The sequence below is a fragment of the Salvelinus alpinus genome, chromosome 36 (genome assembly GCF_045679555.1).
Source record: "Salvelinus alpinus chromosome 36, SLU_Salpinus.1, whole genome shotgun sequence".
NCBI lineage: Eukaryota > Metazoa > Chordata > Actinopteri > Salmoniformes > Salmonidae > Salvelinus > Salvelinus alpinus.
Window position 1 is genome coordinate 14,589,427 of NC_092121.1, and position 16,075 is coordinate 14,605,501.

The 16,075-nt window shown below is 42.9% G+C and overlaps 1 protein-coding gene across 2 annotated transcripts; it reads right to left on the minus strand.

Moving 5' to 3' along the window:
• Positions 1 to 882: 882 nt before the first annotated feature.
• On the minus strand, positions 883 to 16,034 carry LOC139565490 (TLC domain-containing protein 4-B-like). Of its 2 annotated transcripts, none has more exons than XM_071385884.1 (7): positions 15,961 to 16,034; positions 12,903 to 13,055; positions 7,815 to 7,904; positions 5,021 to 5,079; positions 4,805 to 4,899; positions 4,565 to 4,638; positions 883 to 4,464 (listed from the first exon to the last, which is right to left on the minus strand). In XM_071385884.1, exons 2-7 carry the CDS (start codon positions 13,046 to 13,048, stop codon positions 4,128 to 4,130), a joined length of 801 nt encoding a protein of 266 aa, XP_071241985.1. In that variant the 5' UTR covers positions 13,049 to 13,055; positions 15,961 to 16,034; the 3' UTR covers positions 883 to 4,127. The 2 variants fall into 2 exon arrangements, with proteins under 2 accessions (XP_071241985.1, XP_071241983.1); XM_071385882.1 differs by having other exon boundaries at positions 15,652 to 16,009.
• Between the last annotated feature and the right edge of the window lie 41 nt (positions 16,035 to 16,075).

Sequence of the window (16,075 nt, forward strand, 5' to 3'; positions counted from 1 at the left end):
CAAATACTTATTTCCCTCATTAAAATGCAAATCAATTTATAACATTTTTGACATGCGTTTTTCTGGATATTTTTGTTGTTATTCTGTCTCTCACTGTTCAAATAAACCTACCATTAAAATTATAGACTGATCATTTCTTTGTCAGTGGGCAAACGTACAAAATCAGCAGGGGATCAAATACTTTTTTCCCTCACTGTAACTATTATCTATCCTGTTGCCTAGTCACTATCCCTTTTTCATTTTTTTATGTAACCTTTATTTAACTATGCAAGTCAGTTAAGAACAAATTCTTACTTACAATGACGGCCAAACCCGTAAGACGCTGGGCCAATTGTGCACCGCCCTATGGGACTCCCAATCACGGCCGGTTGTGATACAGCCTGGATTCGAACCAGGGTGTCTGTATTGACGCCTCTAGTACTGAGATAGTGTCTTAGACTGCTGCACCACGCAGTAGCCCTACCTATATGCACATATCTACTTAAATTTCCTCGGACCCCTGCACATCGACTGTACTGCTACCCCCTGTATGCAGCCAAACTATCATTGCTCATTGTGTATTTATTTCTCATGTCACTTATTTTTATTCTGCATTGTTGGGAAGGGGCCGTAAGTAAGCATTTCACTATTAGTCTACACCTGTTGTTTACGAAGCATGTGACAATTAAAATGTGATGGACTAGCTAGACTGGACTGAGCCAGACATACCTTAGAAGGCTTAGAACCATCCAACACTGCTGTACGCATTCTGACTACGATGCATCCAACATGCAGTATTTATGAAATTGTCTCAGTTTGTGTGCACCAGTGTAAACAAAATACATGAAAGTCAATGGTGTTTGAATTGTTACTCTGAAGCCAAAAAGCAACGATTGAGACAAATCTTTTTTCTGTCTTCAAATTTATTGAAGAGCAAAACTTTCAAGTAAGTCTGAACTTTCAGTGCTACAACGACTTCATTAGTAGTGGTCATTGTACACAATCTAAATCACATGGTGTTGAGACAGGGACCCTAAGGCCCATGTATTGTTCTTTTCACATTAAAATATTCAGAAAATAATGTAACAATAAATGTCATTGCATTAAAATAAGAAATAAAAACAACCAAAAACCCACTGGCAACATATGATCTATGTTTTTTTTCCTCATTAGTTCATGTTCACTCGTTTCATCACCATCATGTATATTAGTTATTTTCTTGACTTCATTTGTTCTATCTCCGCACCTCCTTGTGACTTAAAGGATGCGACTGCTGCGGTCTACAGATATGCTCCACAGGTGAAGCAGGACTATCCGAGAGAGGCCACAAAAAGCTGGGGCAAGAATTCATTGATTCAGTCAAAGGTTATTTTCTGGCTAATCCATGACATTTAGTATCAAATGGCTAAAAGTCTTGAGACGCTGCTAAGTTCAACCTTACAAAAGAGATGAAATGCATGCAATGCAGCTGAAATAAATACAACGGTTCTACCAGTTCTTCCAGGAGCTACAACATGTCCTCATTTCTCACCAGGACCTGAGACCATCTGTACCTTCTCTTAATACACAATGTTAGCCTTTCAAAGGGATAAAAGGTCACACGGTTATTTCTTGCAGATACAAGTGCACTCGGGCATGATGTTACAGAAACCGCCGTGTCACTTCCTCATTTCCAAAAACCAAAACTTTGACTATTTTTAAATCACCCAGAGGTCTACATTGCAATTCAACACACCACAGACAAACTGAAGCCAGTGAAACACTACACATCCAATTAATAGTTTGTACAAACATTGGACATTGTGCAGAAGTACAACCTCTCTCACAGGCATCCGAAGCAGACTTAAATGCACACCACAGCCTACTGGCGAACCAGAAATCTCCTCATCAGGCTACACATGTACTCAGTTGAAAATATTGTTTTCTTGACTGATGAATGATACAAACATGTTGCTCTATTCACAGCTTGAAGTATTGGAGGACTGGGTGAGAAGAGTGAGCTGAATTTCACTAGCTTCTCAACCGAGCTGATGTAGCTGAATAACTACATGACAATAATTACATTTCCAATCTCATCTTCATTCTGGTCATAACCAGCAGCCTCTAAGCCACTTCCCACTCCTCCTAATGTCACTAGAACCACCACAACATTCATATCGAGGCCTGATCCCGTATTCAGAAGAAAAACAAGCAGGCCCTACAGAGGGGTCAACTTTGGAGAATACTTGTCTGGATTCATTATTGTGCAGGGTACAAAAATATATACATAACAGTATCCATAGAGAGAAGAGATTACAATAGCGAGAAAATAGGAAAACAGCAGTTTTACATTAAAATGTCATGCTAATCTCTACCGGACCGCATTAGATTTCCTGTTGCGTAAAGGCACGACAATACAACCCTCCTCGGTGGTACATGGAGGGGCTCAAAAGGTTATTGCTCTATCATGGGGAGTGTGCTTTAATTCCACAGTGAACAGTCAAACATTTCAGACCCCCGTCCCAAACGACGTCAACGCTTTAGGGACAGGAGGAGGACAGAAAACAAAACACTTAACATGCACTCAATACAGCTGGGTGAAAAACATAAAATGCACTGATTAAAATGAAGTGCAGAGGAACCCATAGATTAATGCAATTCATATTTATCCTGTTTAGTGATCCAAACTAGAGTATAAATCATCATAATCCAATGTTTTCTTTACAAGCTCTCAGTGATTTGAATCAATCAAATCAACTTGATTTGAAAGGACGATTTCCAACTGAGTAATACAGTAGGACTTTACATGGCTACACATATAGTACAACATTGCCAGCTTATGGCTGTTCTTGTCTGATAGGTAATTCATAATTGATCTTACATGAATATCTATAGAAACGATTGGGAACATCATATTTCTAGCATTCCTATGGCTGCCACCCTGTAGGCAGAACAGCACCTAAGACAGGAGAACGCTTCCCTCCAAAAAGGACACGCTCGTTCCAAATTCAGTTCTCAATATAACACAGAAAATAGAGAAAATGGAAGTTAAAATCCCCAGAGGTACCTTAGATAGACACTAGAACAAGTGTTGTGTTTAACAGTAGTGTTACACTGCAGTGGCTGGGAAAATCTCCAGAGAAACTGAGAGAAAACGTCCTTTCCAGTCCACTGAACTAGAGATAATGGATGAGATCTTTTCAAAGGCTAAAACATGTTGACAGAAGGAGAAAAAAACTCTGTGATTATTCTCATATGGAGGGACTGACAAGTCTTTATAAGGCAGGGGAGAGGTAGAACAGAAGCATCAAACTGGATGGATTTAACAGCTCCGCTGTGACAGAGGGTTATGAGTGTAGTGAAGTTAAGACGCGTTGATGTCAATTCCTGGTTTTGATGTTGAGTAACAGGAGGAACAAATGAGATAACTGAGACCCAAACACAACACAGCCCGACCCTGGATGAGATGAGGCAAAAGCGCCCAATGAAAAACATGATTCCGGAGAGTTGGCGGCAGGATCCAATCCCCACATCCCTGTCTCCATTTCCCCTGGATGTGCATCCAGGCTGTGGATGGGATTCAATCTGAACTGTTGCTGTGAGCGGGGGACCGGTCTGCTGGCGATGTAGGTGATGTTCATAAAAAGGAGGCCACAGCAAATGCAGTAAGAGGCATTGTGGTGTCTCGGTCTGTCAAACTAGCACAAACTGGCACACTAACAGGTCCTTATTCTGTGGGCAAAGAAGGAGGCTCTCCTCTGGGTGGACGGGTCAGGGAACTGAAAAGGGTAAACGATGATGGCCGAGGGAGTTTCCGACAGAGCCAGAGTACGGTTTCTTCTTTTATTGCTTTCTACCTGTCCATCACAGGCACTTCAGATGACTGAGCTTGGGTTGAAGTTGAAGGTGAACAAGAATGAGTGTCCTTAACAGCTACTCTGTCATCTCCAACAAAACTCAGCCAGGGTACCTCCATACCATTGATGAAACACTGAGGTACAGAAGCTAGTGTGGGACCAGTCTCATTCTGTGAGGCTGAATCTGATGAGGACCTGACTCCATTCGGCTGCATGATTTCTGGGTATGGAGATAATAGCAAGGCTGGAGCTAGCAGGGGCTATAAGAGCCCTTGAAGTCCTTCCTATCTCCCCCCCTCCGGCCAGTATCTCTTAGTCTGTGTGGTTATTCACATGGTTCTGCTTGAGCGGGGAGACCTCTTTGGCCTTCCTGCCGCTGGCGCCCATCATGACCTTGTAGCAGCCGCGGGCGATCTTGTACATCCAGATGGTGTTGAGGATGTCCAGGGCGATACAGGATGTGATCCAGGCCACCTGAGCACCGATGCCCAAGCGCTCGAAGGCCTCCGTACCAAAGGTGGCAAACACCCGAGCCCAGTAGGGAGGCATGACGAAGATGCGCACCATGAAGAAGACCACTGCCATGGCCATGCCGTTGGCCACAACCAAGCGGTCCGAGCGAGGGTACTTCAGCACCTCGTAGAACCACCTATACATGGATGAGAATGGAATAATGTCAACACTGACAGAGGTAGGGGCTGATAAACAGGAATATTCATTAATATAGGGTAAAAGTGGAGCTAGCTTACCTTTGGTTCACAAAAGGTGTGGATAACTCTGAAATGAGACGGAAGTTGGCGAAATAAGGAAGCACGCCACGAGACTGCAGAGAGTGTAAAGACGTATTACCACAAATAGACATGGGCAGAAATAAACTAAAAACAGACTAAATGTGCAACACATCTTTAGAAAGAAGACTTGAGTATTTCAATACCAAAACCCAAAGAACCAAAAGAGCCATTGTGCTCATTGTTTCCCCCCAGACTCACCAAGACATATCCATATGCATAGAGCGCCGCCAAGTGGTGACAGACAAAAAAGCTGTCCCCCATTGTGCTCCAGTTAGTGGCCAGAAGCACAAGGTCTACACAGAACAACAAGTGGGTAGTTAGCACACAGTTTATTATTTTCATCTACTGTCCACAGAGAAATGTGGATGGCTTATTGTTATACAAGAGGATAAAAATGAGGAGAGAGAGACTCACCATAGAGCAAATAACCACACGTTATGGCCACATTAAGTTTCACTAGTCCAGGCTCCCCCCTGTACAGCAAAAACAAAACAAAGTGTTCTTTCAGAATAACAGTTGCCACATTACAGATTAATGCAGTAAAACTACAGTAAAACAGAAACAAAAGCTACTTACGATTTCACAGAAATCTAGTGAAGTCCACAAAACATTCTACATACTGTATTAGTGAAGTCTACTGCAGGGGTCTCCAATGAGAGTTAATTTAAAAAAAGGAAACTTCTAACTACAATCTTTTTTCTAGCATTCAAATAGGCACATTCTTCTCATGGCCATGTCATGAGTCATAGTCTTGCTACTACTGAGATACCCGTGTCCAGGGAAGGTCCAGTTTAAATAGCACTGTGTTGACAAATGCATTGTGCTCACATACAGAGGGTGTGTTTCTGTTTGCCTGCTGTATCCTTGTGGGATTGTGTGCTCATGGACAAATACATGTCAGGATGTGTGTACATGTGAGCAGTAGCCTGCATATAGTACATACTGTAAGAATGAGAACCACTCTTCTCTTGACTGTAGGAGTGGATTGTACGACTCAGTTGCTTGGACAAAGGTTTGGGCAACGCCATGGTTATCAGTTCACCGTATCACATGGGCCACATTTACTGCCTAGGCCTGTGTGTTGACTAGAGTGCAAGAGGCGCTTGACAAGAGCATCTGCTAAGTGACTGTGGTCAAAATAATGTGTGTGTCTCAGTAAAGTGACACTGAAACTGATGTTGGCCTCTCTCCATCACAGGTATCCTGTTGCTGAGGGCGGGGTCATGGCTCTCTGTGACAGCACACCACGACGTGCTCTCTGGATCAGAGGGGGGCTCCACGTGACACCGCCCTCCCTCACCTCTACCGACCTTCACCCCAACGTACCCGTTCAGGGTATGTCTGAGTGCAACATCCTCTCTGAACCCCACTCATGTATCCAAGATCAATGTCATATGCAGCCAATCGTTTCTCCACTTCCTCATGTTTACTGCACATCCTGGAGCTCACCCATAAGCCTAATAATCTATTCACCCATATAGAGAATCAAAGCCATTCGTAGATAAATCTGTTAAAGCTAAGAGATAAACTTCAGACAGAGCAACAGGAGGGGTCAGGATGAGATCGGTCCAAAGGTTCTCAGATTCCATCACTGATCCAGGTATGGCAGGGCAGCAGGTAGCCTAGTGGTTAGAGGCGAGCCAGCAACCGGACGGTTGCCAGTTTGAATCCCGGGTCTGCCGGGAAAAATCTGTCGGGAAGTGAGCTGGCAACCGGAGGGTTGCTGGTATCAAATCCTAGATTCCATTGCCTGCCGTTGTCTGTGAGCGAGGCACTTAACCCCCACCCAGCAACAGCTCCCCGGGCGCCCGGGGTGGTAGTCCCCTGCACCTCTCCAAAACCTCTATATTTATGTGTATGCATGTGTCTTTTGGAGGTGTTGGGTTAAAAAGCAGAAGTCACAGTTCAGTTGGACCTTGTGTGTATTTGACCAATAAAGGGATCTTAATGTTACAGTAAGCCACACCTGAGGTTACATCACTGAACTCTGATCAACCAACTGAGCACTATTGTTTTAAACCAATTGAGTCTGTATTCTGCTCTCACTGGTTACATCGTACTTTTAAAGCTCAGATAAACCATTCAAGCGATGTGAGGGAGGCGGATTTGGAAAACGCTTTGGATTGATTGGATTACGACAACAAAACCCAGGCAGAACCGCCAGAGTGACGTTGCGAGAAGCTGAATCTGTCACAATGCAGGTTTGTGGGCGGTTAGTTCTGTGAAGCCCAGCACAATGCCAGTCTGTGGCATGTATAAATGATGCTGTAATGCAATCAGATTGTCTGAGGATTTAATGCTTACGCCATTCAGTGTTGCAATAAGAGGAACTAGCTACTGCGCTAGCAAAATAACATGGCTACCAGTCTAAATAGATGAAAAGTAAGAAACTTAAAGAGATGGGCAGGAAAGCAAATATATAAGAGACAAAAGGATAGTACCAATACTACACAGACCAAAACAAAGGAAAAAAACAAGTCAACATGACTTGGGCTGGGAGGGTACAACAATTACACCCCTATTAAACAAACCCTATGAGAGTAGAGGAACAACAAAGAAAGAAGGAAAAAGAGAGTAGTCTAAATGTGAGACATTTGGACACAGAGCAGATGAAGGGGGGTGGCAGGACTCCTCCCCATTGGCCCTTCACTTCCCCTTTTCTCCGCTACATCAGCGACAGACAGACAATGAGAGCGAGGGAAGTGCTGTATTGATCAGACAGCCAGAGACGCAGGGTGCTGCTGGGGGTCAGGGGGACTCAGGGGAGAGGGTCACCAGAAGGGGAGGGAGGAGGAAGAGGGGGGGCTGAAGACTGGGCTGTTTTTGTTTGCTATGAAAAGGAGCCTTGTTGGCAGGACTCTGGTCTGTCTGATCAGAGGAAGAGAAACAGAAGGAGAGAAACACGAGAGTAGAAGACAGAGAAAGAGGAGAGCGAAGAGAGTAGAAGACAGAAACAGAAGGGAGAGAGAGGGGGAAATTACCATTCCTCTCTTTCAGGATACAATGATGTAATCACAGTCAGCAGTAGGAGAGAACATAGAAAAGACAATGAAAGGACAAATCCACTGAATCTACACCTCTCTGGAGACTCCACTGAGATTTCTCTCTGACAGTGGGGAATGGCAGCATCATCCTTCCCACCCTCTTGGGGTAGGCTAGTAGCCATGGCTGCTAGACAGACAGCAGACAGTAATGCAGTTCATCTTACCAGACGGGGTCTGTGTTGACAGCATCATCAAACCACAGGATGTAGAGACAGAAGAGGCCCACGATCAGAGCATGGACAGTGGACACCAATCTGGGCAAGCACACAGAAACAGGGACAGTTAGCGCCATGGCAGAGAATGATGCAAGACTAGCACCACGGCAGCAGTAATACTAATAAACAGTTCAAGTAACATAACAATAACATCCTTTATAGCACTGAGAACACGATGAAGAAACCTCATTTGGGCCGTGTGGAACCTTGGCAATGGAACTAATTTGAAGGAGAATCGTGTGTGTTTGAAACTACTCAGGTCTCGTTGACCTCTGGGACTCTTTATCTGGGCTAGTGAAGAGAACTCCAGTGTTACCACGCCTCTTATCGCCCCTCACCCGTACACACAGTCCCCAGACCCTGGGCACACCAGCAGCACCACAGGCCTAGCTATGCTGGCTTCATAGACCAGCCACTGTACAATGAACATTGTTATTTTTAGTGTCACCATTATAACATGACTGTCTGAGAGCGTATAACTGCCATGACCAAGGAGGAGAGTGGAATTTGAGACAGTCTCTTATGAAGCAGAAGGGGCAAGTGCATTTGCTCTCCCTTTAGCCCATTTGAATTGAACATCTAGCTAGTGACGTGTTCCTTAGCCTACGCCTCAGGCTTACATCTCTGCTGTGCATCTTTCTGTAGATATTCTCTGTGTCTCTTTACAAGCAAAGCTTGAATAAATAATAACACACTGACACACTGGGAGCCGTTATGCAATGAAGGGTAACTTTGAATCAAACTTCAACCACGATCAGTGCGTCACCTTTGGCTTGTTATGCCATGGTACACTACACACATCCTGTAGCAGTGTTCAGTGTGCATGACCCCTGTATGAACTGAGGCCCAGGACTGCCGCGCAGCTCCCCCCAGGACTGCCGCGCAGCTCCCCCCAGGACTGCCGCGCAGCTCCCCCCAGGACTGCCGCGCAGCTCCCCCCAGGACTGCCGCGCAGCTCCCCCCAGGACTGCCGCGCAGAAGAAATATCAGCCCACAGGGGGAAGCACGAGATTGAACTTCTCTCAACTTTTTAGAGCAGTGGTCACCAACAGGTGAATTGCGATCAACTGGTCGATCTCCAAGGCATTCCTAGTCGATCGACAAACCTTTCTGTAAAAAAACTAAACAACGATAAAGCCTTGTGCTCCTATTTTAGGTAGGTAGGTGCAACCGATACCGCTGGCCAATCGGTTGGCTCAGATTACTGTGTTGGCAGTAACGTAGCAGGCATAAAAGAAAGCTACAGCAAAATTGATACTGTGAGATTTCAAAATGTTTAAAACCATGACTAGAGAGACTGTCAACAAATACGTCAAAGAGCTGCTGTTTTATGAGTGAGATCACGTTAAAGTTCTCACTCAGCACTGTCAACACTTTGTATTCAACACTTTTATAAGCCATAAAACACATGTTCTTCCCATTTCCACTCAGCGCTACAACACGCACTGCAGCAGTAATGAATGAGTAGGAAAGTGTATCTATAGGCTTGCATTGCTGTAATTATTAGCAGCTTGGGTCTTTTAATATTTCACTTTCTCTGTTCATAGGAGTAACAACATGAATTTGTGCATGAGGCAGAAATAACGGTGCAACTTGAGTTGCCATCAGCTGGAAGACGGTGTCCCTTTTTGGTCAGTGTCAGTGGAGGAAAGAGAGAGCGGAGGGATGTTGAGAGGTGGAACCTCAGTCTGCTATTCTCTCCCTCCGCTGAGACTGACCATTAGATGCAGGCACCATCAGCCAAGTAAAATAAAAATAAAAGACAAATTATTTAAATGTATGCTCAATCAGCTGTGCCTCACAAGTAATGCAACAATGGATCTATTACCGGTGTGATCATATAGCCTTCCTCAAATTTTGAAGTATAATTTTTTTTAAATGGCCCAAACATTAACGCATTGGGCAATTCAAGCAAAACCAATATGAGGTGATAATGTATTGTGCCTATAGCTTACTGCACAAACCTCATTACTACAGTACTGTTTTTAATTGGTCAATGTTGCATAGGCGTACGTTTTTTTGTAATGTTTTTAAAAAAGCGGCGAGGTAATTCTCGGCTTGCATTTTGACTCAGAATGTGATCTTGACTCAGAAAAGGTTGGTGACCACTGTTCTAGAGTTGTCCCTGTTAACACGATCAAAGTTTCCCTTTACTGTGGCAATTGTGATCAAATCAACGCAATATTAGCCACTGTCAATGCAACATACCAAAACAAAACAAACTATGCAAGAGATTTTGGTGTAGGCAGAACACATCGGAGAAGAATTCCATTACATTGACACGCACTACTCAGCCCGTACTCTACAAATACCAGTGTGGCATAAACAATCAGAGCTGCAGTAGGCCTATATGCAAATAGACCATTGCCATGTATTTACTTTGAACTGGACTGTGTTTACAGCATGAGCGTTTGTGAGTAGATGCGCTTGTTTTGAGATCAAAGCTAGAGCTGCATTTTGTTCATATCCTTTCTTGTTAATTAGTTATTAGCCCAGTTATAGATCATTTGTAGTCAGTAATAGGGGAGTGATTGCTTCCTACAAGAGCACAAAACGTGTACATTTCTAGACATCTTTGAAAAACGAGTCAGGTAAGAGCTTTTTTTGTCTTAAAGGGGTGTTGTATTTTGAGACAGGCTTGAATAAGTTAAGTAGCCAATAGACAGAGGGTAGCATAATGTCAGATTTTCTGTCAATATGGAAATAAAAAGCATTTTATTTTGTAAAATGGTTTCTTGCATCAAACACCACAACATTCTCAGTAATCTCCTTGTCCGAAGGACAAGTGGATAAACAGGTTAATATCAAGCCCTGCAAGTTCTTTTTTCAAAAGTCTCATGGAATGTAGGCCTATATTGAACACCACACATTGGCTGCTAATGTAGGCTGAAAGATAGAACAGCCATTTCCATGTTAATGTTATGGGATGCATTTTCTCCATTGTTTTTGATGGTGGCCACTCTGGTAGCTCTACATTACAATCAAATAGCCACAGTAGACTACTTGGCCATTGTTAAAACTCTAACTTAAAGTGGGTTCAGCCTCAGTGTTCACAGAAACACGCTGGAGGTTGCACAGAAATGTCAAGTTAGCACTCAGCAAGCCTGAAATTTGCTCAGTGGGGGCAACATTTGTTTTGAGGGAACAGTGGTAATAGTGGGTACAGCTCACCAGCTCAAGACAAACTGATACCAAAGAAGAGATACCATTCAATAGATTGAGTAACTCATTCCAAACACCAATTGGCAACTTTTGAACTTAACTAATTACACATTTCTGATCTTTGAATTCAAAGCCCTGCCCCTGATGTGTACTATGGAAAGTTGAGAAGATGACCCATAACAACCTAAATGACGATATTGTAGATAGATAATTAAGATTTGTCAGATAATTAAGATTTGTCTGATTATAGCAGAAGTATCAGCACAATAAAACAATTTGAATGCAAAGCCAGTCCAAAAGCAATGTAGAGAATAAATATTTACATAATCATTAACTTGTTAGCCTACCTTTCGACTAGTTATCATTTCTGACTAGAGGTCGACCGATTATGATTTTTCAACGCCGATACCGATAATTGGAGGACCAAAAAAAGCCGATACCGATTAATCGGCCGATTTATATATATATATATATATATATATAATATTAATAACAATTAAAACAATACTGAACACTTATTTTAACTTAATACGTCAATAAAATCTAATTTAGTCTCAAATAAATAATGAAACATATTCAATTTGGTTTAAATAATGCAAAAACAAAGTGTTGGAGAAGAATGTAAAAGTGCAATATGTGCCATGTAAAAAAGCTAACGTTTAAATTCCTTGCTCAGACCATATGAAAGCTGGTGGTTCCTTTTACCATGCGTCTTCAATATTCCCAGGTAAGAAGTTTTAGGTTGTAGTTATTATAGGACTATTTCTCTCTATACCATTTGTATTTCATATACCTTTGACTATTGGATGTTCTCATAGGTACTTTAGTATTGCCAGCCTAATCTCAGGAGTTGATAGGCTCATAAACTGCAAATGCAGGACAGTGATGTTTGAATGAATGCTTACGAGCATGCTGCTGCCTACCACCGCTCAGTCAGACTGCTCTATCAAATCATAGACTTAATTATAATATAATAACACACAGAAATACAAGCCTTAGGTCATTAATATGGTAAAATTTCAGTGAAATACAGAACCATTCCGTATTTTATCTAAAGGGTGGCATCCCTAAGTCTAAATATTGCTGTTACATTGCACAACCTTCAATGTTATGTCATAATTATGTACACTTCTGGCAAATGAATTACGGTCTTTGTTAGGAAGAAATGGTCTTCACACAGTTCGCAACGAGCCAGGCGGCCCAAACGGCTGCATATACCCTGACTCTGCTTGCACAGAACGCAAGAGAAGTGACACAATTTCCCTAGTTAAAAGAAATTCATGTTAGCAGGCAATATTAACTAAATATGCAGGTTTAAAAATATATACTTGTGTATTGATTTTAAGAAAGGCATTGATGTTTATTGTTAGGTACACATTGGTGCAACGACAGTGCTTTTTTCACGAATGCGCTTGTTCAATCACCCGTTTGGGGAAGTAGGCTGTGATTCAATAATAAATTAACAGGCACCGCATCGATTATATGCAACGCAGGACAAGCTAGATAAACTAGTAATATCATCAACCATGTGTAGTTAACTAGTGATTATGTTAAGATTTATTGTTTTTTATAAGATACGTTTAATACTAGCTAGCATCTTACCTTGGCTCCTTGCTGCACTCCCATAACAGGTAGTCAACTTGCCACACAGTCTCCTCGTGGAGTGCAATGTAATCGGCCATAATCGGTGTCCAAAAATGCAGATTACGATTGTCATGAAAACTTGAAATCGGCCCGAATCGGTCGACCTCTATTTCTGACTTAAGATCAGTGTGCCTGGGTTAATGTCTGATAGAAGTGTGTTACAGCAGAGACGGTACAGTACTAGTCTATAATGTGAAACCTGTTAAGAGGCCTGTTGGAAGGGTATTGTACCTGGAGTTCCACTCAGTGAGCTTGGTGGAGGGCAGGCGGCCGTAGCCAGGGGTGAAAGTTGAGGAGAACAGCGGGCTGGCCACGGAGAAGAGCAGCTGAAACCCCACGAAGCTGCCAGCCACCACGGTCAACTCTCTCGTCTCCATCACTCACCTACAGTATACCACACCAGGAGAGAGACGGGGTGAGAGGCATGTACTGTTACTGTACAGAAGACACAATACCCCTAAACTGGCAGGGGGAATGTACAGGGGGAAGGAAGGAATAGGGGAAGAAGTAGAGGACGGAAGGAAGCAAAACAGGATGGCAAAGGAGGGACAGGAGGGCAAGGGAGAGAGCCATTGAAAAGGAGATGGTTGTAAAAGAGCAGAAACGAGAGAAAATAATTAATTATTGGACAAATATTTTGCACAGGGATTAAATGTGCAATTGTGGCTAAGAATTGAAAGAAAAGAGGATTGTAAAGAGCTAGAGGTTCCTGTTGGTGAATGCACGCTATTGAGAGGAGGAAGAACATTTGTGATGAGACATGCAAAAACACAAGTAGAAAGACTGACTAAGTCTAGAAACTAGCAGAGTATGTGCATCTGTGTGTAGGGGCCATCGCCCTGCAGTGTCCAGCGTTGGAGACTATAGTTGAGTAGCCTGAGGACAGGCATGGATCAACTGCAGCACTATTACATAGTATCAACAGAGCTTGGGGTCCATGCTCCCCGTTTACACTGTACTAAGAAACAACCACTCACTCCCTTGACCTCGTTTTCCCAGAAGAGGGATTATGTTTCATGAAGATGGATTTTCAGTAAACTCAAAAGGTCCTCAGAGCTACTGGCTCTTTGACTGAGGACCATGACTGGTCATGTGTCCTCACCTCGACCCTCAGAGTACTCAAGTAACTACAATACTAACATTGGAAAACCTGCATCTGGGACCATTAAATCCACAAGAATTTGAAATCCAGAGAAAATGGCTACTTGGATGAAGCAACAAGAGTCTCCAAGGTTCTAACTGCTTATCCAAGTACAAACAATGTGCTGCCGATTACAATTGGGTAAGGCAACTGATTAGATGACTGGTCACCAACAGGGAGAATCTAGTGATACTGGAGAAAGTCTATTCTTTCTCCAATATCACAAGACCTAAGCCCAATAGGCTTTAACCTCTGCACAATCTGGCACTTTAAACTTGTACAGTAGGTTCTAATACTCAAAAAATCCAATGTCATGATACCATGTCATGATACCATGTCATGACTACAAACTGTTCTCTCCCCCTATAGGCTTACATCCCTCAAACTCAACTCTGGACCTCGAAGACAGTTCCACTGCATTTTTCATTGTTCCCCTCTAGTCAGGGAATAATTTAGACCTGTGACTGACACCAGGTGTGTACAATTAATTATCAGGTAGAACAGAAAACCAGCAGGCTCAGGACCTCATAGGGTAAGTTAGTACCCCTGGCCTAAATGTACAGAAAATAGGACTGGATCCACAGAGCGACAGCCGGACACTAGGGAACACCCCATGTTCACGCAGTGTCAAAATCAACACACATTTCCAGTACAAAGGAGCATTGGTACAGTACAGCCTAATGCCACTTTAGTCTGATACAAACACATTCCCTGTTTAACATAGGCTACTACAAACCACAGTTCCATGTGCTCTGAGCATGGATGTGAGGACAGGCAATTGTGTCAAGCTGATCAACACTATCACAGGAAACCAGTAGCTTTGCTCTACTGCAGTGGCCCATGCAATAACCCCAGCTCTCCCTGGAATAGGCCTAACTCTGTAAGCAATCAGGAATTTGTAGTATTATCCAGATAGCATTTGGACCAATAAAATAGCAGTGTTTGAAAGCCTCATTGTTCCAGAGCATGCTGATCATATGCTGCATGTGCTTCAATTATTCATTAGCATTCTTCATCTGGCAAGCTGGTTCTGACTGCCTAGGAGGGCAAAGGCCTGCATACCGACAAGCACCATCCACTTTGACCTTGTTCTCCTGCACTATATGCATATAACTATGACCCTTTGGTATATCACCAACACAAATAGCGGTTCAATTTTCCATGTTCCAGTGGAAATATAAAACGTCCCCTCTCTCCTGCAATGCATATGCCATTGAAGTTTTTAGAAGACAGATTGTGCAAAAATACAATGAATGTAATATTTGTTTAGTCTAAATGCAGCTCATATGACGGTCAAATTAAGACTGGCATTCTAGGCCAACTGACAAGTGATGAGATTTCCTTTCAATTTAATAACGTAAATGTTGAGTACAATTACTTGCCCTGGCCTAGAGTTAAAAATAATGAGGATATTAAACATAACTGGTAAATGGACAGTTTCTCCCGTCTGGTGTAGTGCCCTTTCTTGCGGTTGCAGATAGCTACATCATCATACATAACTAGTCAGCACAGTCCCTTGTTCTCTGCGGTGCGTGACACAGCAAACGTGTGCACGACAAGAAACGTGTAAAATCCCAAGATTTTCGGAAACATTGTCGCCAGTAGTATACTTTACAGTTTAGCCACAAGTAGACTAACCAAGCTAGCTACACGAATTGTGAGAGCACAGCTATTGACTAGAAAACAGTGATATACTGCCACAACCAGGGTCTTATTCATTGGTCGTATTGCGGTCACTAGCTAGATGTTTATTACATACAAATTGCAGCGCATTAGCTCAATGTATCGCTGTGTTGTGAACAAAATAATAAGTGAAAGGCTAGCTAGATAAAGAACTACCTGATATCAGTCGCATAGGTCTGAGTAAGTTGGTATAGCTTCGGTTCAGCTGCCGTCTTCTTTCACCTTCTTAGGTAGCTAACTTAGCAAGTCAGCTAGCTAGCGGTAGCTCACTAGCTAGCTCTCTAGTGTACGTCCTCGTGAAAAAGGCTATACGACGAAAGCAGCGGCATTCATGCATTACTATTACAGTAGCTAGATAATTGCGGATTCCAGGCTAATTTCCCTGCCACCATGAGTTCAAAGTTTTGCCTAAAATATAAAGTTGTAGTTAGACGTTTTGTTTTGCAATTGACAGCTAGCACTAACCTGTGACGCGAACACGCAGATACCACCCGCCCTCTAGCTCACACCCCTCGGTTTGGCCACACCCACAATAAACAAAGACCACATTGATTACAGCGTTATATTCTTCAATGACAAA

Coding starts and splice junctions, on each gene's coding strand:
- LOC139565490 (XM_071385884.1), bottom strand. CDS start 13,048: ATGGAGACGAGAGAGTTGACCGTGGTGGCTGGCAGCTTCGTGGGGTTT. Junction 7,905..12,902: donor CTCACTGAGTGGAACTCCAG/GTACAATACCCT, acceptor GTGCTTGCCCAG/ATTGGTGTCCACTGTCCATG. Junction 5,080..7,814: donor GTCAACACAGACCCCGTCTG/GTAAGATGAACT, acceptor TTTGCTGTACAG/GGGGGAGCCTGGACTAGTGA.